At 42.1% G+C, this 26,340-nt stretch overlaps 1 protein-coding gene across 1 annotated transcript; it reads left to right on the forward strand.

The window, feature by feature from the left end:
• The first annotated feature begins 18,313 nt into the window (after positions 1–18,313).
• Positions 18,314–25,843, forward strand: EDN2 (endothelin 2). Its single transcript, XM_026702833.2, has 5 exons — positions 18,314–18,552; positions 19,513–19,651; positions 20,998–21,117; positions 22,887–22,990; positions 23,655–25,843. Exons 1-5 carry the CDS (start codon positions 18,489–18,491, stop codon positions 23,675–23,677), a joined length of 450 nt encoding a protein of 149 aa, XP_026558618.1. The 5' UTR covers positions 18,314–18,488; the 3' UTR covers positions 23,678–25,843.
• Positions 25,844–26,340: the final 497 nt, after the last annotated feature.

The raw sequence follows: 26,340 nt of genomic DNA on the forward strand, positions 1-26,340 counted from the left end.
TAATCCCACTTTCCCTCCAATGTTCTTGGAGCTCCAGTTTTATCAGGCGCTCTTGTAGGGTGAGCTAAGCTTTGAAATGATGGTCATTCAAGACCACCCAGAGATAGATGTGGCCATATTCCTCGGTGCACAGCGAGGTCATAACCTCAAGTTGGAGGTACCATTTGCATAAAAGGCCTTTACAGCTTATAAAATGGTTGGAGTTTGATTATGTGGTTGGAGCCCCCGCTGTGAGTTTTTTGATGCTCCCCCCCCCCCCCAGCAACCATGTCAGTGTAGATTGGAAAGTGGCTCATAGCCGTTTCAGCTCAGTCCTAACTATTCAGCGGGACTGTCCCTCCTCCGTCGTAATTGTTATTCTGATCTTGCGGATTAGCTCTGTGAGGAGAGTTCTACCTGAGGTAATCTGATGAGGTAGAACGTTAAAAGATGAGCTAGGAAGAAAACCATTTCTGTTCATTAGAGTAGCCAACAGGGCTTCTGGTATGCATTTCAGCGTCTCTAATCAAACAACGCAAATGTGACAAAGAAAATAGCTTAAATTCCACTTGGTTAGCTCACTCAAAAGCAATTAAGCAAGAACTATTTCTGGATTCTTGAGTCTTACTCACTCACACACCTTTGTTTCCAAAGTTGCCAGCTCATAACAATCAACCACAACCTGTCATGGAGAAAAAAAACCCCACAAAGATAATTCAGCAAACTGCTGTCCTCCATATAATAGGAAATGAATAATCTTTTTTTAAAAAAAAGTTCCTCTGTTGGGTAAAACTTACATACCAAAGGAAACAGCTCAGCTTTTAGATTTCTTGCTAATTTAAGGAGAAGCGGGTTTTTTTTCAAAACCCATTAAAATAATCAATATAATACACAGGTAGTCCTTGACTTATGACCACAATTGGCCCCAAAATTTCTGTTGTTAAGTGAGACATCTGTTAAGCAAGTTTTGCCCCATTTTATGACCTTTCTTGCCACAGTTGTTCAGTAAATCTCTGCAGTTGATATAGTTAGTAACACGGTTGTTAAATGGATCAGGTTTCCCCATTGATTTTGCTCGTCAAAAGTTTGCAAAAGTTGACCCTGGGACAAAGCAAAGGTCATGAGTATGAGTCAGTTGCTAAGTATCTGAATTTTGATCACATGATCACAAGGATGCCACAAAGGTGGTAAGTGTGAAAAATAGTCATGTCACTTTTCCTGCCGTTGTAACTTTCAAAGGTCACTAGATGAACTATTGTAAGTCAAGGACTACCTCTAGTGTACTGTATTATTTCTAATTTATCTAATTTGTGTCAATTCTAATATTTAGTGTTTTAATGGTGTTTTACCATTAAGCCACCCAAAGTCGCTTGACAGTGATATGGGTGGCATATAAATTTAATAATCAATAAGTAAATGCTGGCTGGGGAATTCTAGGAATTGAAACCCACAATGTTAGGTTTCCAAATGATGAAATCCATTTAAAAAGAAAAGAACAAAGTCCATCTTCCAAAACAATTTCTTTTATTTAGGAAAGCATCAAATTGGCAAAGTCCATGGTAATTCTGGATCTGACACAACCCGGAATTACCCCACAATATTCAAAGTTAGAAGCAACCCCCCAAAAGTCACATTCTCCAATAGAAGTAATTCAACGTGCTTGATGTCATAAATCTCCACCTCAAGGGGTCTAAGCACGGACAACTGGTTTCCCAAGGGAAGAAGAATCACCTAGCCAAAACAACTCTCTTTATCTCCACTCCTCCCCCCTCCACACTTAGGAATGTGCCAAGCCTGAAACATTCCCCCATGGCTTCCACAGAGAAAGTAAGAAAAAGAATATATACTAAGCTTAACTAAAATGGCTACACATATGTCCATTTTGGGCTAACACACATATCTTAAAAGACTAAAATCCAGATGATGTAAGTCTCTTCCCTTAAATTCTACTCTCTCCCAACGTTCTGGAGTCTTTCCGAAGGAAAGCCATCCTTGCAGATACTTCACCTGCAAAGCTTGGAATGTAGCTTTTACCAACTTTATCAACTGCATTGCCCAAGGTGTATGGCAGCCAAAATGAGAATAAAATAACAGAGTTGAAAGGGATCTTGTGGGTCTTCTAGTCCAGCCCACTGCCCAGGCAGGAAACCTTATACCATTTCAGACAAATGGTAGTCCAATCTCTTCTTAAAAACTTCCAGGGTTGGAGCATTCATAGTTTCTAGAGGCAAGCTGTTCCACAAATTAACTGTTCTTAGTTCGAGGTTGGTTCTCTCCTTGATTAGTTTCCACCCATGGCTTCTGCTTCAGTGCTTTGGAGAATAGCTTGACCCCTTCCTCTTTGTGGCAATCCCTCAAATATTGGGACACTGCTATCATGTGTCACCTGGTCCTTCTTTTCATCAAACTAGACATATCTAGTTCTTATAACCGTTCTTTATATGTTTTAGCCTCCAGTCCCCTAATCATCTTGGTTGCTCTTCTTTGTACTCTTTCTAGAGTCTCAACATCTTGTTCTTACATCATGGCAACAAAAAGTGGATGCAGTATTCCAAGCGTGGCCTTTCCCCAAGACATTATAAAGTGGTATTATTAACACTTCTCGTGATCTTGATTCTATCCCTCTGAGAAAGCCAGTCATGACAGAGGAAGAGGGGGGTCTGGTCTAGGGCTTTTCAGGCCCAATGATGGCAAAGTCTCTGGGCTGGGGCTACTTGTCATTAAGGCTCTGATTGAAAATAACCTTAGGACCCTTGAGTCACTTCCTGAAACAGAAGTTTTCATTGGAAAATGACACATAGGCCGAAATACATAACCGAAACCATCGAAGCTCCTAGAAAAAATCCATTTCCTGCCCTCCTAGAGTTCAAAGAGGACCCAAACATTGTTTAGCAAACAATGACATGATAACAGCAGTAAGAAATGCTGACCAGGAAAGCCAGCATCTTTCTGCATCTGAGGTGTGGATGAAAATAATGTACATTCATCTGTTGATAGATTGTTGTGTAGAAAAGGCCAGCAGACAAAGGAAGAATACAAGTCCATTCACAAATCCCGTCCTAAACATATCCTGGTACAATGCAAATGGAAGTCCAATCCATTCCTGGATAAAGATATGGAATTTACCCAGGGAAGAAATGCAAAAACAAACAAACAATTTAGGGGTCTACTAGTGACCTCTAGATTCCTCCTGGTTCTTGAGTCATCTAAGTGATTCTCTCCAAATTGTTTCCCCCAGGAAAATGATCTTCTCAGGCACTACAGTGTTCCAATATTTGAAAGACTGCCACAGAGAGGAAGGGGCCAAGCTATTTTCCAAGGCACCCAAAGGCCAGACAAGGAATACTGGATGGAAACTGAACAAGGAGAGATTCAACCTGGAAATATGGATAGATTTTCTGACAGTGAGAACAATCAACCAATGGAACAGCTTGCCTTGGGAAGTTGTGGGAGCTTCATCACTGGAGACTTTCAAGAAGAGATTGGACTGCCATTTGTCAGAAATGGTGTAGGGTCTCCTGCTTGGGTGGGGGGGTTGGACTAGATGACCTATAAGGTCCCTTCCAACTCTGATAATCTGTAATCTGTAATCTACACAAGCTTGTGGACCAATGTTTTACAAACTTGGCAACTTTAAGAAGTGTGGACTTCAACTCCCAGAATTTAGGCTATCTGGGAGTTGAAGTCTGCAGGTCATAAAGAGCCATAGTTGTCACTCCAGCTGTAAATCAAGAAAGGGGATCCGTGAATCTTCTCCAGCTAACTTTAGAAGCCTTCCAGCAAATTCTCCCAAGGTACAACAGTTAGATATTATGTTTTACCTTAGTCAGCAAGTCAGATGCTCAGTTCAACAATTATCCTCTACATGTATTTTTAACCTGGCTAACCAAAGAACAAACCACCATGTACTTGATGGGTATCTTTGTTTAAAAAGAACTTGCAAATGAAATCAGGTTGGAGAGCATTCCAGTGCCCAGCCAAAATATGCCATAAATGGAAATAATAAAACTAGTAGGAATGCTCTTCACCAAAAGGAGGAAAAGAATTTGCTGGTCCCTTCCTTGCAGTAGCTGGTTCTTTTTTTCTCTGTATTGTGCCAGACCTTCCTACCTTAGTACAATCAGATCGGCACAGGTAGAGAGTGTTCTGTAGGTCTTGTCGCATTTTCTAGCTAATGATCATGGCAGAATACTGCATCCGATTTTGATCACCACACTATAAAAAAGATGTCGAGACTCTAGAAAAAGTGCAGAGAAGAGCAACCAAGATGATTAGGGGACTGGAGATTAAAACATATGAAGAACGGTTACAAGAACTGGATATGTCTAGTTTGATTAAAAGAAGGACCAGGGGACACATGATAGCAGTGTCCCAATATTTGAGGGATTGCCACAAAGAGGAAGGGGTCAAGCTATTTTCCAGGCACCTGAAGGCCAGACAAAGAATAATGGATGGAAACTGAAGAAGGAGAGATTCAACCTGGAAATAAGGAGAAGTTTTCTGACAGTGAGAATAATCAACCAATGGAACAGCTTGCCTTCGCAAGTTGTGGGAGCTTTATCACTGGAAGCTTTCAAGAAGGGATGGGACTGCCATCTGTCAGAAATGGTGTAGGGTCTCCTGCTTGGGTAGGGGGGGTGGACTGGATGACCTACAAGATCCCTTCCAACTCTGTTAATCTGTTAGAGGCCCAGCTGTATGTGATCTTTGAACTCTCCATAAATGCATCAGATGGATAAGATACATAGTGTTGATTTCATTCCATCGCAACACAGAAAGTGAAAACACTTCCTCACCTTTAGAAATTTTGCATATTCAGAGCATCGTTTGCTACCATGTCAGTGTTTATTACCATCAAATACCAGAGACCAGAGCAAGTTAAAAAGCATTCAAGGAATATCCAGTTAAAAGTTCTAGAATAAAATAATAAATAACAGATAAAATGTATATTAAAATCGCAATTTGGCATCCAATCTGTCAGTTGCACACGAGCAAAACATAGCATGGCCTAATCATAATATAACAATCAATCCTTAAACTGTGAGGCCCATTAAATTAAATTAAATACTAAAATGCAAAAGAATGATAACACAAAAGGGTATGCTGCATTAATTGTATAAAATGGCTATGATGGATTAATCACCTGTTTCTGATGAATCCATTGTGCTGCTTTGCAGAATCTATCTACCTGGGTTGTAATCATAGTCTGTTTCTTCTTAAGCACCCACTGGAGATAAGTAGTGCCAGAATGGCCAAGATATCTATCAATTATTGGGAAGATACATTTTCCCACCCCCACCCCCGAATATCTCTATAAAAAGTGCATCGAAGGAGTATGTGTTCTAGTATGTCAATAAGTCTTTAATCTGTAGGTTGTTTCACATTTCTTAGAATGTCTTACTTCAATGGAAATCTAATTGTATACAGCTTTGTTCCATTTTATTCTATAAAACTTGGACTGGATTGTAACTTGGTTTAAATTGCTACCAAATGTATTGCATTTCAAGGGAGCTCTTAGTAGGACATTTCCAGAAGATCCGCTTTACGTCATCTAGTAAGCAACCTAAGATGCTTCTAGAGTTCTTCAGTAACCACAAGGTTTGGGTTAGATCAAATTCAACACCTTGGAAATAATCCAATTCCAAGCAAATCTCATGTTGCCCTTTTAAATGACATGGCAAATTGCAAATAGTTGTGACATTGAAATATATGCACACACAATCTAGAATAGGGATAAATTTTGCATATGTATTTTTCCAGATCTATCTATCTATATCTATCTATCTATCGATCGATCTACCTACCTACCTACCTACCTATCAATCATCTATTTATTTGTATCCCACCTTTATTCATTTTACAAATAACTCAGGGAGGTGAACTTATCCAACATACCTTCCTCCTCCTATTTATCCCACAACAACTCTGTCAGGTAAGTTGGGCTGAAAGAGAGTGCCTGGCCTAAGGTCATCCAGCTAGTCATACAGCAAACTGCATTCCTTACTAGCACTGATGATTTTACCTAGTTTGGGTAATGAAATGTCTGCAAGAAAACAAGCAACCTCAGAGAGCAAGAAGGACCCCTCACGATCCAGGACTTGCTTTCCCCAATGGAAATTTCTGCTATACCTTTGGTAACATGCCTTCCCTGAAACCATCTGTGCAGTCAGCTCTGTTTCCTTGTTCAGGGTCTCAAAATATTGCCAATTGGTTTTTAGCTATCATGTCTTGCTCAAAGAGTCGTCTGCAGGCTAGCCAATTAAACCTCACCAACCCACTAATGGAGTGATATCTTTCACCTAAGAAGGATGATGTCATTCACCAGCCTTCCCCAACTCTTTATTTTTTTTGGTCTGGTATTATACTTGGTTTACTTTCTCAACCCCGCTTGTTCATATTTCAGCTATGCTGCAAGGAACAAAGAATCTTGCTCATTTCTGCTGGCTTACTCATCCCTTGTCACGTAGAAAGCTATTACCAAAATTGGTGTAGGAGAGATGCCAACTGTAAACCATCAGCTGAGCAGTTAAGCTCCCAAATTTTCCTAATAATATCCTGACAGAAAGGGAAGCGGTGGCTCAGTGGCTAAGACTCTGAGCTTGTCGATCAGAAAGGTTGGCAGTTCAGTGGTTCGAATCCCTAGCGCTGCATAATGGAGTGAGCTCCCGTTACTTGTCCCAGCTTCTGCCAACCTAGCAGTTCGAAAGCATGTAAAAAACATGCAAATAGAAAAAATAGGGACTGCTTTGGTGGGAAGGTAAGAGTGTTCCGTGCGCCTTCGGTGTTTAGTCATGCCAGCCACATGACCACGGAGACGTCTTCGGACAGCGCTGGCTCTTCGGCTTTATAATGGAGATAAGCATCGCCTCGTAGAGCCGGAAACAACATATGTGCAAGGGGAACCTTTACCTTTACCTTGACAGAAGAAAGAATAACTAACCAGGAGGAAGAGGGAGGAATTATGGGAACAAGGCCTGGCAAATTAAGAAATTGGTTTTGTTCAAGGGGGTAAGCAAAGGTGTGTAAAGTCGATGCCAGATGGTCTTTTCATCTTTCCTGGCATTCTTGGGATTTGACTTTTATGAAGCTGACCAATGAAAGCCAACCGAAATTCAAATTCAAGTCATTTCACGATGGTTGCATGGAAACAAACCCAATCACATCAGGCTAAGAAAGAAAAAGTGAAAAGCCTGCAAACTGATGAACGGAAGGTGGATTTTATTTACAGGTTGATATGACTTCTTGATTTACTTGCACTACAAGGCAGTCCTCAACTTATGACCGCAATGGAGCCAAACATTTCTTCTGTTGCTAAGTGAGACATTTGTTAAGTGAAGGTTGCCCTTCTTTATGATCTTTCATGCCACAATTGTTAAGTGAATAGCTGCAGTTGTTATGTTAGTGACATGGTTGTTAAATGAAACTGACTTCCCCATTGTCAGAAAGTCGCAAAAGGGGATCCCATTGATCCCAGAACTCAGCAAATGTCATAAATAAGGGTCACTTGCCAACAGTCTAAATTTTGATCACCGGGATGCCGCAGTGGTCATAAGTGTGGAAATATGGTCATAAGTCACTTTTTTTTCAGCGCCTTTGTAACTTTGAACAGTCACTGAATGAATTGCTGTAAGTTTTGTGCATAGAGCACAAAAATGAATGGCTCAGAAACAAATTGTTCTCCCCAAACACAACAAACTTGCTGTTATTTCCAAAGCTTTCCAGTTTCAGCCAGGAAGATAGGCAGCTGCCATATATGATGTCAAGCCCATTAGCTTTTCTGGCGGCCCGCTGGCTAGGCTAACTGGGGTTAGTTCCTTAAAGCTTCAGACAAACTTTTTTCTCACCACATCTTGAGATATCAGTACCTGACCTACTCCTGAATCTTCCTCTCACCAACCTTCTTCTCTGCCTTGTAGGATGTCCCATTTCCTAGTTCTTCAAAGCTTCTTTCCCCGGCATCTACTGTAACTTCTCTAGCACATGACGTTCTAAGGGAGCAGCCAGATAGAAGAGAAAGGATTATTTCGTTCTCTTCTCCCCACCAACTTCCATCCATGATCTGATGCTTTGCATTGTGGCAGACATGGAAATGTAATTCTCTCCAAGAGCTGCTGATAACTCAGGAGCCATAGGTTTGGAGTCAGCCTATCTTCTAGAATTCCCTGCAAAATTCAAAGAAGGTTTACATTCCAACCTAACTAAATCATATGTGCAGGGGACAAACATGATTTTTTTTCCCCCACTTTTAGGTAAAATGTCTCATGGACAATTGCCAATGAAATAATGAAAATCAAAGCTTGTCATTGTTAATTCTTTTCTCCGAGATTAAAGTATAAGCTAACTCTCATTGGCTTTGACTGAAAGTATATCTGGAGCAAATGTAGCGTGTTCCCTGGGAGTGGATAACATTTAGGAAAGCCAGTCAAAGCAGACTAAAAGGTATTTGCTTCTAAGACTCCACATAGGAGCTGCCTTAGAGTAAATACATCAAGCACACATCGATGTTAACTTATCGATTGAACAACAGTTGATAAGAAAGATAAAAAGACATTCAGCATCTGGAGATGGTGGAAGAGGAGAGAAAGAACTGGAGAAAATCACAAAACACAAAGACTTATAAGTAGAAGTAGGTCTATGGCAAAAGAAACCAAAGAAAGTGCCAATAGTAATAAACACTTGGGGTGCATTCCTAAAACATCTGGAGCAGAGGTGGTATTCAGCAGATTCTGACCAGTTCTGGAGAACTGATAGCAGAAATTTTGAGTAGTTCGGAGAACTAGCAAATGTCACCTCTGACTGGCCCCGCCCCATCTATTCTCTGCCTCTCGAGTCCCAGCTGATTGGCTGGGTTTCCTTTGGTTGCCCTTCACAGGAGAACGGACCTGGAAAGCAGGTTAGTGTGGGGCAGGGAATTGAGATTTTACAGTATCCTTCCCCTGCCACGCCCACCAAGCCATGCCCACCAAGCCACACCACGCCCACCAGGCCATATCCATAGAACCGGTAGTAAATTTTTTTTTGAATCCCATCACTTATCTGGAGCACTATTTGAACACCACTGGCACTGACAAAATCACAGCCAATCACTTGCAAAAGGCAGCTTTATTCGGAACAGTTTACATCCTGTGACAATACTTTTATTACCATAAAACAATAACATCTGCCTGTCCCAGGGAATGACTCAATAGGGGGATAAAAATGCCAAATCCAGTCTAAACATCTGTCTGGGTGGGTGACCAACTATATCGTGGTATATCATGCTAAATGTACATGCTACTTAGCTTCCTGGCACATATGCTGAAAACTACAGCTTCATTTTGTGTCCAGCCTCCAGCTGATATGCTTTTATTGATAGATGCTTCTCACCTGTTCCATGTGGGTTGTTTGGTAGATCAGGAATGCCCCGGCACTCACCCCAGGGAGAACATGCAAATCATGCCAAACACTAAATTGCCTCTTCTGCTGCTAGAAAATTCAGTTAATAAACTAAGATACCCTTTGCCAGTGACTTGTTCATGTTGAAGGTGTGAATGTGCTAGTGCTTTGCTTAACATTTTCATATGTGATATGCATACATACATATCTTGCTCAATAGTAGTAACTGAGAGAGGAATCTTGGAGTTCTGGAGAACTGGTAGCAGGAATTTTGAGTAGTTTGGAGAACCGGCAAATACAACCTCTGACTGGCCCCGCCCCCATCTATTCTCTTCCTCCCAAGTCCCAGCTGATCGGCTGGGTCTTCTTTGGTTGCCCTGCACAGGAGAACAGAGCTGGAAAGCAGGTTAGTGGGGTGGGGTGGGGAGAGAATTGGGATTTTGCAGTAACCTTCCCCCAGGCGTGTGGAGGGAATGGAGATATTGCAGTATCCTTCCCCTGACATGCCCACCAAGCCACGCCCACCAAACCACACCATGTCCACCAAGCCATGCCCACAGAACTAGTAGTAATTTTTTTTTGAATCCCAACACTGTACCCATCATGGTTTCAATACAAAGACTGGAGCCATTAGATAGAAGAATTTAAAATATTGGATCCTACTTTCCTGATTCTTTGAGAATATTGATGTTCAAGTCACAGAAATCATAAATGAAGCCAATAATCTGGATCTCAAGAGTTGTTTTCCATCACTAAAAAGCTTTCCCTTTTAAAAATTGCAACGAAGCAAAATTAAACCCATGTCCACGGTATAATCGATTACCCAGCCTTGGGCTCTCATATTTACGGTAATCATCAGCAAAGTGACATTTTTAGATCCTTTCTTTTAGAGCCTGTTAAATTTTATATTAGGATTGGTCTTTTTATCCCATTGAGCTGATTGCAAAGAACACTCAATCCATGACAACAATATAATAAAAGTCAAACAATTCAGGGTAAGGAGATAAAATTAAATCCTGTATAAAGCTTAAGAAAAGGAATAGCAAGGAATACAAAGGATTTCCTCCAAATTCATAATCTTTTTGACAGCTTATGGGATCCATTTTTAAGATGTTCTCCAGTCAGGACTGTATAAGTTGCCTTAAAAGCAGCTGCTTGTGAATCCCTTTCCACTGTGCAAGACTATAAAACAAGATGAGCTTTCTTTGGTGGAATAACATTATTTAAGTATCTCCATCATCATTATTTTTGTGTTTTGCTCTTCCTTCCTTCCTTCCTTCCTTCCTTCCTTCCTTCCTTCCTTCCTTCCTTCCTTCCTTCCTTCTCTCTCTCTCTCTCCCCTTTTCTCCCTCCCTTGCCTGTCTTTCTTTCTTTCTTTCTTTCTTTCTTTCTTTCTTTCTTTCTTTCTTTCTTTCTTTCTTTCTTTCTTTCTTTCTTTCTCTCCTTTCTCTTTCTTTTCCTCCTTCCTTCCTTATTAGTACATTTGAGAAACACTGTTCTCACTTCTAGGACAAAAAAATAAATAAATAAAATTCAGCATTATAGATACTCACATAATGCATCTCAGCAGACAGTTACACTTATGGCTTACTGTTCTGTTTCAGGATCTGATGCTAAATTGTAGTCTCATTGTAACTAGGCTGCATAAGGGTAGAACAGATGCACCCCTTTATTTAATGCATTAAGCCCTTGGATCTCGGAATTGCCTATGGATCATTAAGAGACTTGTATCATGCAAGAGTCTCCCCAGAAATAGCACAGTGTAGCCCAGCCACATAATTTTTGGTTGATGTTTGGTTATGATAATGTACATGGTTTGGAGTGCAGCTTCTGTGCTTGCTACCTACTGGTCCATGTATGCATTGTCTTCCTCCTTGATCGCATAATTTTGCCTTGCTGTTCCTTACTGTTTGAATGTGGCCTCTGCCTACGACTCTTGAATCACCAGAAAATCAGGCTGGCCTGAAATTTATTTATTTTATTTATCTGATTTGTCAATTGCTTACAAGATAATAGGTAGAAGAATAAACATGAGTATGAATACAAGAAGTAGGTACGAATAAATGGAGACAATAGGACAGGGATGGTAGGCACGATGGTGCACTTATGCAGGCCCCTGACAGACCTCTTAGGAATGGGGTGAGGTCAATAGTGGATAGTTTAAGGTTAAAAGAGTGGGGATTTGAGGATGTTACAACAGAGTCAGGTGGTGCATTCCAGGCATTGAGCACTCTGTTGCTGAAGTCGTATTTTCTGCAATCAAGTTTGGAGCAGTTTACATTGAGTTTGTATCTGTTGTGTGCTCTTGTATGGTTGCAGTTGAAGCTGAAGCAGTCATTGACTGGTAGGACATTGTACCAGATAATTTTGTGTACTACGCTTAGGTCCAACGATAGGTGGTGTAGTTCTAAGTTGTCCAAGCCCAAAATTTCAAGTCTGGAGGTGTAGGGTATTCTGTTGTGAGCAGAGGAGTGTAGTACTCTTCTTGTGAAATACTTCTGGACTCGTTCAATTGTATTAATGTCCAATATACAGTGCAGATTCCAGACAGATGAACTGTATTCGAGTATTGGTCTAGCAGAAGTTTTGTATGCTCTCGTTACAGTGGTGGGATTCAATTTTTTTTGCTACTGAGTCTGTGGGCATGGCTTGGTGGGTGTGGCAGGGGAAGGATACTGTAAAATCTCCAGTCAAAGGTGGTATTTGCCAGTTCTCCGAACTACTCAAAATTTCTGCTACCAGTTCTCCAGAACTGGTCAGAACCTGCTGAATATCACCTCTGTCTAGTTAACAATTCAATGTTACCGGAGGAGAAGCTTCGTAAGATTAGTTTTACAACTCTTAATGCCATTTTGGCAATGCTGTTACAGTGAGCTCTGTTGCTTAGGTCATTCGATAGGAGTACTCCAAGGTCCTTGACAGAGTGAGGGTCATCAATGAGGTCATATCTGCCTAGCTTGCATTTGGTGTACTGATTTGTTGGTCGAGCTTTGGAGTTGCCAATTGTTTGACTATTCAGACACATAGCAGAAATTTGCCATTTCTGCAATGGATGCCAGTTCTGCCATTGTTATCTGTTAATGCAGTCACCCCAACTTTCCTTTCCTGTTTTCAGATTATCTCGGATAGCCTCAGGATAATGGGGGAAATACTGCTTTCACAATGGTGGAGTTAAGGGCAACTTAAGTCTTCCTCACTTGGAAATTTGGGACAAGATGAATGGCACAGGGACAGGGAAAAGTAATTGCCAGTATTTTTGGTATCACATTGTATCATCGTTAAGTGGAAGTTGGGAAAGGCTCCTTTTGGTGCTGTTGTTCAGTCATTAAATTGTTTCTGTTGCAATCCCATAGACCACAACTTACCAGCCCCCCACCATCTTTCAATGTCTCCCAGAGTTTGCCGAAACTCATGTTAATTGCATCGATGGCAAAATCAAACCATCTTATCTTCTACTGTCCCCTTCCCCTTTTTGCCTTCAATCTTTCCCAGAAATAGCCTGCAGTACTGCATTCTAACCACTGTACAACCACAGCTACAGAGCCAACAATCTGGGCCCTCATTTTACTGACCTCAACAGGATGGAAGGCTGAGTCAACCTTCAGTTGGTCAGGATTGAACTGCGGGCAGTCAGCCGAGTTAGCCTGCAATACTGCATTTCTAACCACTGTGCCACGACGGCTCTTAAGTTACATGCATAAAGAAAAGGCGGAGCTTTAATTGTGCCCTTGTGGGCAACATTTTGACGTTCTAATCATACCCTGTGGACATCCGTGCATCTCAGAGACACCTTCTTGAAAACATATTGCCTTGTACAGGTGAAAGGAGGACAGAGATGTACAGATCAAGCTGCTTCCAAGGAAGGCTTCAAGAAAAATGAATCATTTATGTCCCAAACTCTACTTTCTTCATCTGAATGAGTTCAGATGGAAAGGAACTGAGTTTGAATCTTATTTTAGTCATTCAACCTCCTGGCTATGGTTAGATGAACTCTTTACAAGCCAAGCCGTGTATATCCCCCTTAATCCAGTCAATGTGCCTAATTAAGAGCTTAGTGCGTTGTATACCAATCCCAGAAAAGTTAGGGCCATTGATTCAACCATAGTCCAGTTCACCATTGATAAAGTGAAACTATATAAACATAGTCATTGTTTGGAGAGAACAAAAAGTCACAGACATTCAACCTAGTCTGCTTCAGGGGGGGTTGGTATATTGTAAAAGAGTGAAGTTTATTTATAGACTATTTGCAGAGCTGATGAACAAAGCCAGGATTATTATGTAAGTGTGGAAAAACACTCACTCATACACATGCATACATACCAGAAAATGGGCTAATCTAAATTCGGGACCATAAATACTTTAGATCACTTATCTGTGTATAAACTCTTCCCACCCTTTTTCAACATTTATATCAGGAAGGTTTCTACAACTGGCAGAAACCTACAGTAGCTTGTCAGTCTTCAAAGCCAACTTCCTTCTCCTTTCCAACTGCAGCTAAAGTATTTCAAGATGAAGTCATTGAGTTGTCCCTCTCTCGCTCCCTCCTCCTCCCCCAGGTAAATGATCTCTTCCAACCTCACCTACCTGGGCCTGCATTGCACCTGCCTGCCTCAACTTGCCCTAAGAGGTTTGCGGTCTCTTGTAGGGAGGGATTATGTATTGATAATTGAACTCCTTTGCAGGTTTTCAATAACGTTCTAACTCATTTTGCTACCTCTCTTTCTGATCCTTCAGCACCTCCCAAGAATGGATAGTCAAGAATATTTTTCCAAGTAAGGCACTTTATCTGAAGGAATCTGCCCCCTTTCCCACCGCCTCCCATTTCCCCCTTGGTAAAAAAAATAATGTAATTGTCTTGCCCAGATTAGCAGACGCTTGTTCTGCCACATGTTCCATCTTTGGTCTGGATCACAATATCTTACCAGCCAGCATAAGCCATCTTAGTGCTGTTGAAACATAAAAGAGGTGACAGCAGAGGTGGTATTCAGCAGGTCAGAGGAGAACCGGTAGCGGAAATTTTGAGTAGTTTGGAGAACCGGCAAATGCCACCACTGATTGGCCCTGCCCCCAACTATTCTCTGCCTCCTGAGTCCCAGCTGATCAGCTGGGTCTTCTTTGGTTGCCCTGCAGAGGAGAAAGGAGCTGGAAAGCAGGTTAGTGGGGTGGGGAGGGAATGGAGAATTTACAGTATCCTTCCCCTGCCATGCCCACCAAGCCACGCCCACAGGACTGGTAGTAAAAAATTTTGAATCCCTCCACTGGGTGACAGCCTACTACACGTGGAGACTGCCAGCAGGCCATCTCTAGATATTTTGGCATCCTAGGCAAAATCATATTCTGGCGCCCCCTTTGATCTGGTTCTGATTTTGTTAAGAATTTCAACATGGCAGCCTCTTGTTTCTTTGTTCCTTCAAGTTTTTGAGTTTACAGATTTTTGAGCTCCAATGTTTTCAGCCCTGTACAACATTTTTTTTATCGTTTTCTCAGACATTTTCACCCTATTTACATAGTAAATAATTGTAATTACATCAACACTTATTGTTAACGTATGGCAAAAATTCTGCAAGTAGGTAAACACTTTGAGCAGGTAAACTCATTCATGGAAGGTGCTGTTACTGCTGCTTTGCTTTTCTATAGTGTTTTTGGCAGTATTTTGGTGCCCCCTAAAATTTTTTAGCTTCGGTATATAGTCTGCCTTAGCCTAGAGCTGGCCCTTGGCATCATGTGGGCATATAAGGGCAACTCAGAAGAGAAGGCATGGTTCCAAGCTGCCATTGCATTGCCTGGAAGACGTTATAGTAGCCATTATCCACCACAAAAGCCTCTCCTCACTTCTATAATTCCCGGCAACCATGGAGAGGACAAATTGAGGATTATTGGAATTGCAGTACAATTCATCTAGATGGTCCTTCAAGGAGAGAAGCGACTTAGAACTAAGGAGAAATTTCCTGACACTTAGAACAATTAATCAGTAGAACAACTTGCCTTCAGAAGTTGTACATTCTCCAACACTGGAGGTTTTTAAGAAGAGATTGGATAATGATTTGTCTGAAGTGGTGTAGGGTTTCCTGCCTAAGCAGGGGGTTGGACTAGAAGACCTCCAAGGTCCCTTCCAACTCTGTTATTCTATTCTATTCTGTTCCTTGTTTGGAATAAGCATTGAAGAGTTTATTGGCCTATCAGTTTAGGAGATCTCAATTCAATTCCCCATTTGGCACATTCTCATCTTACTCCACCTCTTGGAATTGCTGTGAGAACTTAAATGGGATTAAATTGACCAATTTTCATGAAAAATCCTCTTGTTTAATTTTTTTTTTGGTTTAAACGTAAGGGGAAAACTTCTTAATAGTGAGATTCACAAAAGAGGGAAAGATTGTACTTTATGAATGCTGAAGATTCTCCATCCCTAGAGTAGAGCCACCATTCCAACACGGTTCAATTTGTTTTCCCGTATTTTCAGAGAGTGATCCTGGATGAGCCTTCAATGATCCAGTGAAATTGTTGTGGTTCACCGGCAGCCTGTGCAGACGGCAGCGGAATCGGACAGTGGGGAAGAACGGGGATCAGTCCAGGCATCTGGAGAGGACTTGGATGAGGGTCCTGTGTCTGATGCAGAGATGGGGCCAGGATCACCTGGGAGTGGGGTCCTGCCTGCGGAGTCTCCGGAGTCTGGCAGCAGTGAGGCAGAGGACCCAGGGGAGTCTGTTCCCAGTGCATGTGTGTGCAGAGCTGCTAGAAGGTGAGAGCAGCTGAAACAAAAGGGGTGACTCGGGAGTAAGGCTGGGAGGTGATTGCCCCTCCCATAAGGACAGGCAAAGATGACGAAACCTTTTCAGGAAGCAAAGTCGTTAGTTCGTTTCAGATTCATTCTTGAAGCTCTTTTGGTTAGTTTTTGTTCTAGTTTTTTGACACTTCTGTTATTGGTAGCAGGTGGGTGCTTATCTTGAGAGACTATCGGTTCTCCAGAATTGGTCAGAACCTACTTTATACCACCTCTGCTGTGGGCCTTCAGTTTGACACCCCTGTTCTAGCTGAACGAAGTATGCATTTTAACACTGACTCGTGATTTTATTTGTTGATCAAATCCATGGTAGACCATAGATAATTCTCCTTCATGATGAATGCCAGAGTAATCAGCTTGGCCATTGCCCAACTGAGACAAAGCCTAGAGAAATCTTGCATCACTTTACATTTTTCTTACAAGGTTTTGTGAGACATGTATGCAACGTGTGTGCCTAGCGCTCTCTCTCTCTCTCTCTCTCTCTCTCTCTCTCTCTCTCTCTCTCTCTCTCTTTGGCATCTTTCTGATTTCCTAATGTAAATTGCTCATTTCATCCCCTTCCCCCAAGATCTGCCACTTGCCCACTAGCGATTTACTCTTCTTTGTCCTTTCAGACCACAAGATGGCTGGCATTTTGCAGAGGTCTCTTTCTCTCTCTCTCTGGCTTCCCTTCCCTTCCCTGAATCACCAACAGAGGAATTTCTTATCGTGGTTATTAAAAGGGCAATGGCTTTGTGAAATACTGGATCCTCAACCTTGACCCTGTGTAGAGGAAACAAGAAGTGTGGGTGAGATCCCAACCCTTGGTGGAAGGGTGCAGTGTTTGCAAATGATGCAACAACAAAAACAACAACGGGATTTCTGATGATGGCAGGCTGGCCTTCACACCCTGAAGACTTGACAGATAAAGCTGGTAAGTGCTTAAAAGTGTGGAACAGCCAACGTGGTTTAACCAAATAGTCACAGGGAGAATCTAAGTGAGATATGGGCAAGTTGGTTTAAATTTGCAAATGTAAGCAGAATGCATGCAGGAGACCTCATTAAGCAGTTCATGCAGCAACCCTGGTACCGTTTATCAGCCTACCTCAACAGGCAGTGCTAGGATGAAACAGAAAGGAGACAGGAGTTGCTAGGATGAAACAGAAAGGAGACAGGAGTATATTTATCATCTCAAGGACTTTGAGAAGGTGCCAGTTAGGCCCTCATAGGACCTTTAGAAGATGATTTGAAGGGATGAGGCTGCCCCCTGGGGACCAAACTGGGTAGGACATTAGACCCCATGCATGGATTTCCTCCCTTACATTTCTCTTCACAATTGTAGATGCATTTTTTTTTCTTGGAACGTTTAATCCCCAAATGCTAAATGCTGACATATTCATGAGGGAAATGGGAAATGGCACCTTATATCTCAATATATATTAGCCTGCCTTCCTTCCTTCCTTCCTTCCTTCCTTCCTTCCTTCCTTCCTTCCTTCCTTCCTTCCTTCCTTCCCAACAGGTGTGCATACCCTATATAAGCAGAGGCAGGTATGTCGATTTGTGGAGTTGATTGCTAGGAAGAAAGAACAAATAATGGTTGACTGGTTTGTGGTGCTCTAAACTCAGAGAACTGGGCTCATTGAGTAAATCATGGTTAGAGAAATGGTTAGTAGGCTGTAGGAATAACAAAGCACCCAGGCTGAATTCTGGTGCAGGAAGGGCGCATCTTACCAACCACCGAACCACTCATGGGAAGGAGAACTTGCCTTTCTTGAGTACTAAACCTTTTCTTTCCAACCCAAATTCTCCCGAACTTGGGAGTTCTCCAAAATGTTGGGCGGAAACTCCCTCACACCTCCAGTCAGCGGGGCTAAGGATGATGGAACTGCGCTCCAAATCCAGGCTACGAGTCAGCCAGGGCGGAGATCGCTGATCACCCCCCCCGCCCTCACTGCTTCGAAGTCCGGCCACATCCAGCCATGCAGCCTTCGGGTCGCTTCTTGTAGGAACCCGAAGTTAGCCCGGAGGACGGGGCGGGATGAACGCCTCGAGTGCTGCGGGACAGTCGCTGGGAAGGAGGGCGCGACTTGGTCGCAGCCAGGCAAGAAAAAGCGACGGCGGCAGCGGCTGCAAAGCGACGGGACGATTGGTTGGCTCGGTGCCCCCTTGGCTCGCCAACCGAAGGGCGCCCCCGTCCCACGCAGGGAGGCGAGGTGAGAGGCGTGCCCACGGGCGGCTGTGACGCGCGGTCGGGCAGGGTTATAAAACACCTGCAGCGAAGACCTGGGACCTCAGAAGCGTCTCTGGGCGGCTTTGGGGAGGGAAAAAGGGAAGCAAACTTGTCCGCCTCTTAAACGGATTAAGCTTAGCCACGATGGTAAACTGCCGGTCCTGTTTCTTTTCTTTTGCAGTCGCCCTTTGTGTCCTGCTGCCAGAAGGTGAGAGAACCGTCAGGATGTTTTTCTTTTAAAGCATAACAATTTTGGGGCTCTGCTTTGTGCCTGTTTTAAATCCTGCTGTTTAAAAAAAGAAAACAAAAAAAAAACGCATTTTGCTTGGGAAGGAGCCTTAGCTTTTGACTCCCTCCTTAGTTCTTTCAGCCAGGTGCCAATCACCAGCTCCATCCTCCGAAGATCCCTGCAACGGGACCAAATTTTGCTTTCTGCTTCTAGTTAAATGACTCCAGGCTGGAGGAAGCAGTGAAATTTGACTTTGCAGTGAATGCATTTCCAGGGTTTTCTGATTTTACTCCTAGCACAAATCCCAACGATAAAACCTTTTCTCTCCTTTTCCTTCTCTCTGGTTTGTTATTTCTTCTTCTTTTTTTAAGGGAAAAAAAAAAAAGACTTGGCTTTTGTTTGCAGCGTTCTCAAAGGAATAATAATGATTTTAAAAAGAGTCTTAGTCCTATTTGTAGCATGTTGCCCACGCTTGAGATGATTGTGGATGAATTTAGAAAGGAAAGAAGCCAAACACCTAACCATTACCGCCCTCTAGCCATGCTCTGTCAGTTCATGAGGGTGCTGATCTCATTTGCCAATGAATGTGCCTCTTGACTGATAAACGTGAGGCATTGCAAACACGGGCCATACAGCTAAGCGGGACGTCCATGATGACTTTCAGCATCTTGGTTTCTTGCTGAGCAATGCTGAAAGTGCCGCGGGGATCTGTAAACACCTTGAGTGAATAAAAAACCACAACTTTTATGATCTTGCAATCTCAGGCGTTAACTAAAGCTGCGGCTGCCATAAAACTGTTAAGCTGGAAACCTAGAGGGCAGGTTAATCACTGTTTACATACCAGAATGCGTTCCTGGCTCTTCCCAGCCAGAGCTGTGATTTGATTCATCTTCTCTGTTCCCCCCTCCCTTTTCCTTTTCCCTCTGGATGTATGAACAGGCCAGGCTGCAGCAGAATCCGATCTCCTGGCAAACAACAGTCGGCACCAAAGGACCAAGAGATGTTCTTGCACCAGCTGGATGGACAAGGAGTGCATCTATTTCTGCCACCTTGGCATCATCTGGATCAACACACCAAGGCAAGTGAAGCTCTTAGGGGTTTGAAAGAATCCAGAGGGTCCCTTTTGCTTGGTATAGCAAAAGCCCACCTTTTCATGCAGAACATTCGAGTTCCAATCTCTGGCATATCTAAGTTGGTTGAAGAAAACACACTTTGTCTGAGCCGTGGTGGCACACATTGCTTAGAATGCAGTATTGAAGGCTAATTCTGCCGACTGCCAGCAGTTCAATTCTAACCTGCTGCCGACTGCCAGCAGTTCAATTCCTTCTGAGGTGGGTCAAATGAGGACCCAGATTGTTGGGGGAAATACCCTGACCCTGTAAACTGCTTGGAGAGGGCTGTAAAAGCACTATGAAGCTGTATATACATCTAAGTGCTATTGCTATTCTCTGAAGCCTTGCAGTGGCTCACACTGCCCGTCAGTGTCCCCAGACTTCTGTCTGATTACACAGTAAATTTATCCTACAAAATCCATGAGGATGACTAGACTAGCTACAAAGAAGTTAGCATGTAATCTGGGACAGCGTGTACACTGGGGGGAAAAACCCATTCTCTGCTCTCTCTCTTTTTTGCAAATAACACTCTGAAGCACTCTTCAGCTTCTTACCCTATCTTGGCTTTGGGTGATAGCGAAAATATAAATGTTTCAAAGGGGCTGATTGGTATTATCATACAATTATCAAGAAGGTGTTGGCCACTTGCACGGTATGGCAAGATCCCAGCAGCTCTCAGTCTCTCCTGAGTGGCTTAGGATCCAGGCCAAACAGGCTACACTTGCGGTGTAGGTGTGGTTCGAGTTATGCCTGCTAATCTGCAACATTGTGTAACAATTCAGTGAGGAAGGTGGATGTCATTCTCTCCAGTTTTATTTTATTTTATTTATTTTTACGAAGGGGAAAGGCTGGGAGATGAGATGGACAAGCACTACGGGGGTTAGTTCTCCAAAATTGCAAAGTTTATAAGAGTTTCTTCATTTCTTTTTAAGCAAATGAGCTTCTTAAAGTCCAGATGTAGTCCAACTGCCTTTAAAGTGTCATCTATTCTTGGTTTGAGTCCAAGGATCCAGTGCAAGGGAAATTGCACTGGGTTTTCTGCCCTAATGTGAGATAAAGGTTTATTTGCCAAACAATGAACCACAATTTGCAAATCTCTTCAGCGGAGTTTCTACATCAGACTTGTTCAAGGCCAATTGAATACCACTATGGTTAGCACATCTGGATCAAGAAGATTGCCTCCTTCACAGTGACTGCAGAGATATCTAGCTATTGTTCCATTTCCTTGACTACTGACCAACCTATATCATCAACGACTTTCCAATCAGCCATGGAGATTAACTTGATTGTTGTTTTCTTCTTTCACAATTAGCCACTCTGTACCCTATGGGCTAGGAAGTCTTCCTACACGACACAAGAGGTCCCTCCGCAGATGTGCGTGCTCACATTTCAAGGATAACTTCTGTACAACGTTTTGTCATGGCAATCCTCAGTAAGTAGGCTAAGAAGCAATAATATATCCCTAATCCTAACCCTGATATATACAAGAAAGAGCTAATGGTTCTTGGGAGACTGATAGAGGGAACTCTATATACATGGGATAAAAAATTTCCCTGAATTAGCTTGTGATTAAATTGTCCCACTTCAGCAAGTATGTCCATATATTCACTCATTATGCCAAACATCCAGTGGTGGGATTCAATTTTTTCTACTGCCAGTTCTGTGGGCATGGCTGGATGGGCGTGGCAGGGGAAGGATACTGTAAAATCTCCAGTCAGAGGTGGGATTTGACGGTTCTCCGAATTACTCAAAATTTCCACTACCGGTTCTCCAGAACTGGTCAGAACCTGCTGATTACTCTGCAAACATCCCAAAGTACTTAGAAACATCAAACCAAGTTGAACTTCGCTCAATCGGCTCATTTGGCAAAGGCGTAGTCATAATCCAGTCCAGGGTTCAAAGGACACAAATTCCATACCAGGAATCAAAGTTCATAGGAGAAACCAAGAAGGCAACGTTACTTCCAAGCAATGTAAATCCAGGTATTGGATGGATATACACCAAGAGGCTGGCATCAAAGCTATTCCAGCCTTGGAGTAGGCTCAGGAGACTTAAATAGTGAGACCTTCTGTCCATCATGCAGGTAGAGTTGGGGCTGCACACTACTAACAGGCTACTTAGAGTAGTGACTTACTCTCTAGCAGGCCCAGATTTCATGGAGCTCCTCCAAGCAAATTAGCACCCTCCTATTTGTATTGCAATGGGTGGTAAACTGGGTGACCATGTCTCTATTCCATGGTCAGAATCTACCGGTCTCTGTTTCCTCCATGTCTCCATTGTATGGAGAAGAATGGGACAGAATCCATGTTGTTGATCAGCTCCTGATCTCCTTCTGAGAAGGTCATCTCAATAAGCCAATAAAAGCTCACAATGGCTGGGATGTACAGCATTCTCAGCCGAACTGAAATAAAGCCCATTGTAACAACTGTGTGTGAACTTTGCCACTAACAAAGCTGCCCCATGGAAGTCATCATAGATACTTGGTGGAAACCACAAAAGCATCTCTTTTATTACTATGTCACTTGCCTCCTGATGCATTCTCTGTGACGCCTGTGGATTAAATGGAAATCTCCTTTTTAAAAAACACAATAGAGTAGAATATTTTGAATTTAAGAGGGCTATTCTTTATAATCTCTTCTTTAGGTCTCTTGATCAGGCACACACATATTCTCTATATCCATACCCTCTGAGAATGATAGCTAGGGCAATCCAAAACAGTGAAGAGCGTGCAGTTGCCTATTCCTACATTAAATTGTTGAACATACATATTTTTCTTGAGAAATCCAAATCTCTAGTGCCACTTTGTTCCTTTAGGCACCCAGCTAAGTCTTATGAAGAAAACGCTTTTATTGAATATATAGTATATAACAATACAGTAACAGGAATGGCAATGTAGTAAAAAAATGTCCTTTAGTCTTTTTACTATTATGATCATTAAACTGGATACTTAGAAAATCTTGCATAAGTAAATCCAAGCTATAAACTTTTCTAAGAATTGGATCCTCCCTTTGTTAAACACACACACACACACACACACACACACACACAAAGAGGAAGAGAAGAGAAAGTTTGCAGAGTAAAATCAAAGCTTTTTTAAAAAGCAACTTACATGTTTAAGAAATATTAATGCCTTCTCTCTTTCTCTTTATTTTGCCATTCTCTCTTATGGCACTAACCTTGGCCTTTTCTTTTTTTTTCTAGAAATCCCCCCAAAATGCAGCCGCCCAAGGACACAGGAATATTGGCAAAGCTTCGTCGGAGCAGAAATCCCAAGCTTGACAAGTTGAACTTTGGAAAGTTTTCCGGTAAGAAGTCTACTTGTGAGCCTTTTTATATTCACATTGTGTAATGATTTTGCTGCGTATCCAGTCCCAATTGGGCAAACATAAAGATCTGCAAAATGCTTTGGACCAGAGTTTTAAAAGTCATTGCTCACACTCCTCTTCAAGTTTTGGAAATGGAGAAGTCTTTTTGCTAATTCAAAAATGGCTAATTCAGAAATCCATCTCTATCTAATCTAGAATATCTGTTTTAACAGAATAACAGAGCTGGAAAGGTGCTCGGACGTCTTCTGCTCAAGCAGGAGATTCTATACCATTTCAGACAAAAGGTTGTCCAATCTTTGGAAAAGCACATCCCCTTTGCTAATAAACTCATTTCCCCATTGACTTAATGAGGCCTTTCTAATGTAGAAATTTCTCCTAAAAGAGTAGGGAAACTATTGACAACATGCTGCTGGGAACTTAGCCACTCTTGGCAAATTTTCCAAATCAGGTCACTGCTTAAGTCATAATATGATTTTCTGGGGGTTCACTGGTCTTCACAATTATATTTACTTGCATGGGTTTAGGAAGTTGTGTGTTGCTTCTCCTAGACTGCTGAGCTCCCCAAAGTTAAATATAATCTTCAGGAAATATTGATGGGGTATAAGTATAATGCTGACTATTTATTTGATTGTATCATTCACAGGTTCTTACGCTTTCCGGAACTGAATTTACCAGAAGGCTTTTTCCAAGATATCAAAGTCTTCCATGGGAAAAGAGTTTTCTGAAGAAAAAGGGATCAGCAGAAAACTGAAGGATGCTCCTTGTCTTAGTTGATGGAGTCCTCCATTTCCAAAGATGCTCCTCTGCTAAGGAGTCAAAGGAGAGAACACATAACACTGATGGAGAAGAAAGAAAAGTCTACATAAAGCTGCGGCTGGGATGAACAAGGAGCACCATTGCCAATGGAACACTTCCCCTGTTACTCCAAAGATGATGACAAAGAAGGTATTGGAAGAAATCTCACCATTTTTCTCCTGCTCCTTGATGATGCATCTCCTCCTGTGCCTCTTTGTTGGGTGAAGTTTATCCATAGGAGTCCCAGAAAAATGTCCAGGTGGATAGCTGGCAATCTATGCATCCAGAAGAATTTTGGGGAAACACAATATATACAGCCCCGATGTAACAGTGCAAATTTCCTTCCCAGCCACATCCCTGGAACTTGCTTGTGCTATTTTAGCATTTGATTTTAGAGGTCATTTGCTTGTGGGGAATCAAACAGCTCCCTCCAATACTGTCCTGTCCGAATTCTTCTTTATTTTCCTGTCAATTCAGGTAATCCTCAACAGTGGTGGCGTTCAAAAAATTTTATTACCAGTTCTGTAGACGTGGCTTAGTGAGTGTGGCTTGGTGGGCATGGCAGGGGAAGGATATTGTAAAAACCCACTCCCTCCCCAGCCCACTAACCTGCTTTCCAGCTCCGTTCTCCTGTGCAGGGCAACCAAAAAAGACCCAGCCAATCAGCTGGAACTCGGAAGGCAGATAATAGATGGGGGCGGGGCCAGTCAGAAGTGGGATTTGCTGGTTCTCCGAACTACTCAAAATTTCTGCTACCGGTTCTCCAGAACCTGTCAGAACTGGCTGAATACCATCTCTGATCCTCAACTTAAAACCACAACTGAGCCCCAAATTTATGTTGCTAAAAGAGAAATGTATTTAGGTTTGCCCCATTTTACCATTTTTCTTGCCATTATTGCTAAGCAAATCACTGCAATTGTTAAATTAGTAATACGGTTGTTAAGTGATTCTGGTTTCCCATTGACTTTGCTTATCAGAAGGTTGCAAAAGGTGATCACATGACCCCAGGACACTGCAAATGTCATAAACGTGAGTTGTCAAACATCCGAATGTAGATCATGTGACCATGGGGATGCTTCAATGGTCATAAGTGTGCAAAATGGTCATAAGTCACTTTTTTTCAGTGCCATAACTTCAAATGTTTGTTGTTCAAACGTTATTTGAAGTCGAGGACTACCTGCCCCCTATCTGGGGATGAGGCAGATGCAACCTTCTTTTGGGTATCCCTTTCTCCCAAGCCCCCCAAAATAAAACGGGAAGCTAAAGTGTAGTAGTCCTTATTTAAAATGTCATTAGGGATCAAGAATAGTTCAACCCATTAATTGCTACAACTCCACTTAAGAATCTGGGCATCGTCCCCATATTTTTGTATTATAACAAAAATCCATCCAAGATGGTTCACACATGCTCTACGCAGACTTTTTTTTTTTTTTAGGAATTCAGGAAATCAGGAAATAAGCATTTCATCTCATTTTCATCGAAGGGAATTCCTTCCTTGTCTAAAACACAGGGCACTTTAACTCTTTTCCTTATGAAAGGTAGCTTCGGTTATAACCCACAATGTCCAAAGAAACATGGTTTGGTGGGATGTGCAATCTAGCCAAGAAACTCTTATCCCAGCTTGTTTCCATGGTAATTGTGGTTTAAAATTCTCTCTCTGCATAGCTCTTTAAAAACATTATGTTTGTCTTGCATATGACTGCTTAGAGCACAACATATTTTTCTAAAATCCAAGCGGGTCTTCTTTTACTTTTGCACTTGTGCAGATTTCGTTTCAGTCTCAAAAAAAAAAAAAATCTGCTTCCTTGCACAAAAATGAGTAAAAGGGCCTCATTTTGTACAGTCCTAGATTTATGCAACCAAAGATGTTATGGAAAAGGAAACTTTACCTGCCATCTTCCTCTGTTCAGATTTGCGTGCACCTGCTGTATGTAGCATTCCAGTGCTTGACTACACGTGTAGATTTATGTAGATATATTTATTTTTTTCAAACGTTTTTTTACTATGAAATACAAACTTTTATTTGTAAAAAAAGTAAAAAAAATATATCCCAAACCAGGTTTTCTGTCTTTCTGATTTGGGGGCACGAGAGGGGATTCCATAAATGGAGGTGTTTTTAAGAGAGGATGTTTCTTTAGCTGCATTACACAATAACCATATAAACGGATATACCTTTGAACGGTTATGTTCACACATCCTAATTGTTCCAGCCCTACAGAGTAGTCCAGAGAAGAAGCACAACCAGGACTGGTTAGCTCTTATCTTTATTGCAAAGTCACATTAACAGAATCTTGGAAGGGTGAAAGTATTTATCTCCTCTTTTCCTTTTAACTTTCCAGAAAATGAGGGAGGGTCTCTCCTGAAAAGTATCCCACATGTTCCCTCTTTCTGAGCCGAAATATCTTTTACAAGAGTCTGTGACTCTTGCCTTCTGTCTCCCAAGGCCATGTCCAGGAACTATGGCAATGACATTCTGTTGAAAATAAAGTTGGATAATTTGTGATTGCTGAGTGTGCTATGAGAAAACCAGACTT

Source organism: Pseudonaja textilis, chromosome 10, assembly GCF_049901715.1.
Source record: "Pseudonaja textilis isolate UNSWEBS1 chromosome 10, rPseTex1.2, whole genome shotgun sequence".
Lineage (NCBI taxonomy): Eukaryota > Metazoa > Chordata > Lepidosauria > Squamata > Elapidae > Pseudonaja > Pseudonaja textilis.

What these genes read in the sequence shown, in the direction of transcription:
- EDN2 (XM_026702833.2), top strand. Translation starts at nt 18,489, where the DNA reads ATGGTAAACTGCCGGTCCTGTTTCTTTTCTTTTGCAGTCGCCCTTTGT. An exon ending in TTTTGTCATGGCAATCCTCA is followed by an intron (nt 21,118 to 22,886) that starts GTAAGTAGGCTA and finishes TTTTTTTTCTAG; the next exon opens with AAATCCCCCCAAAATGCAGC. An exon ending in GAACTTTGGAAAGTTTTCCG is followed by an intron (nt 22,991 to 23,654) that starts GTAAGAAGTCTA and finishes TATCATTCACAG; the next exon opens with GTTCTTACGCTTTCCGGAAC.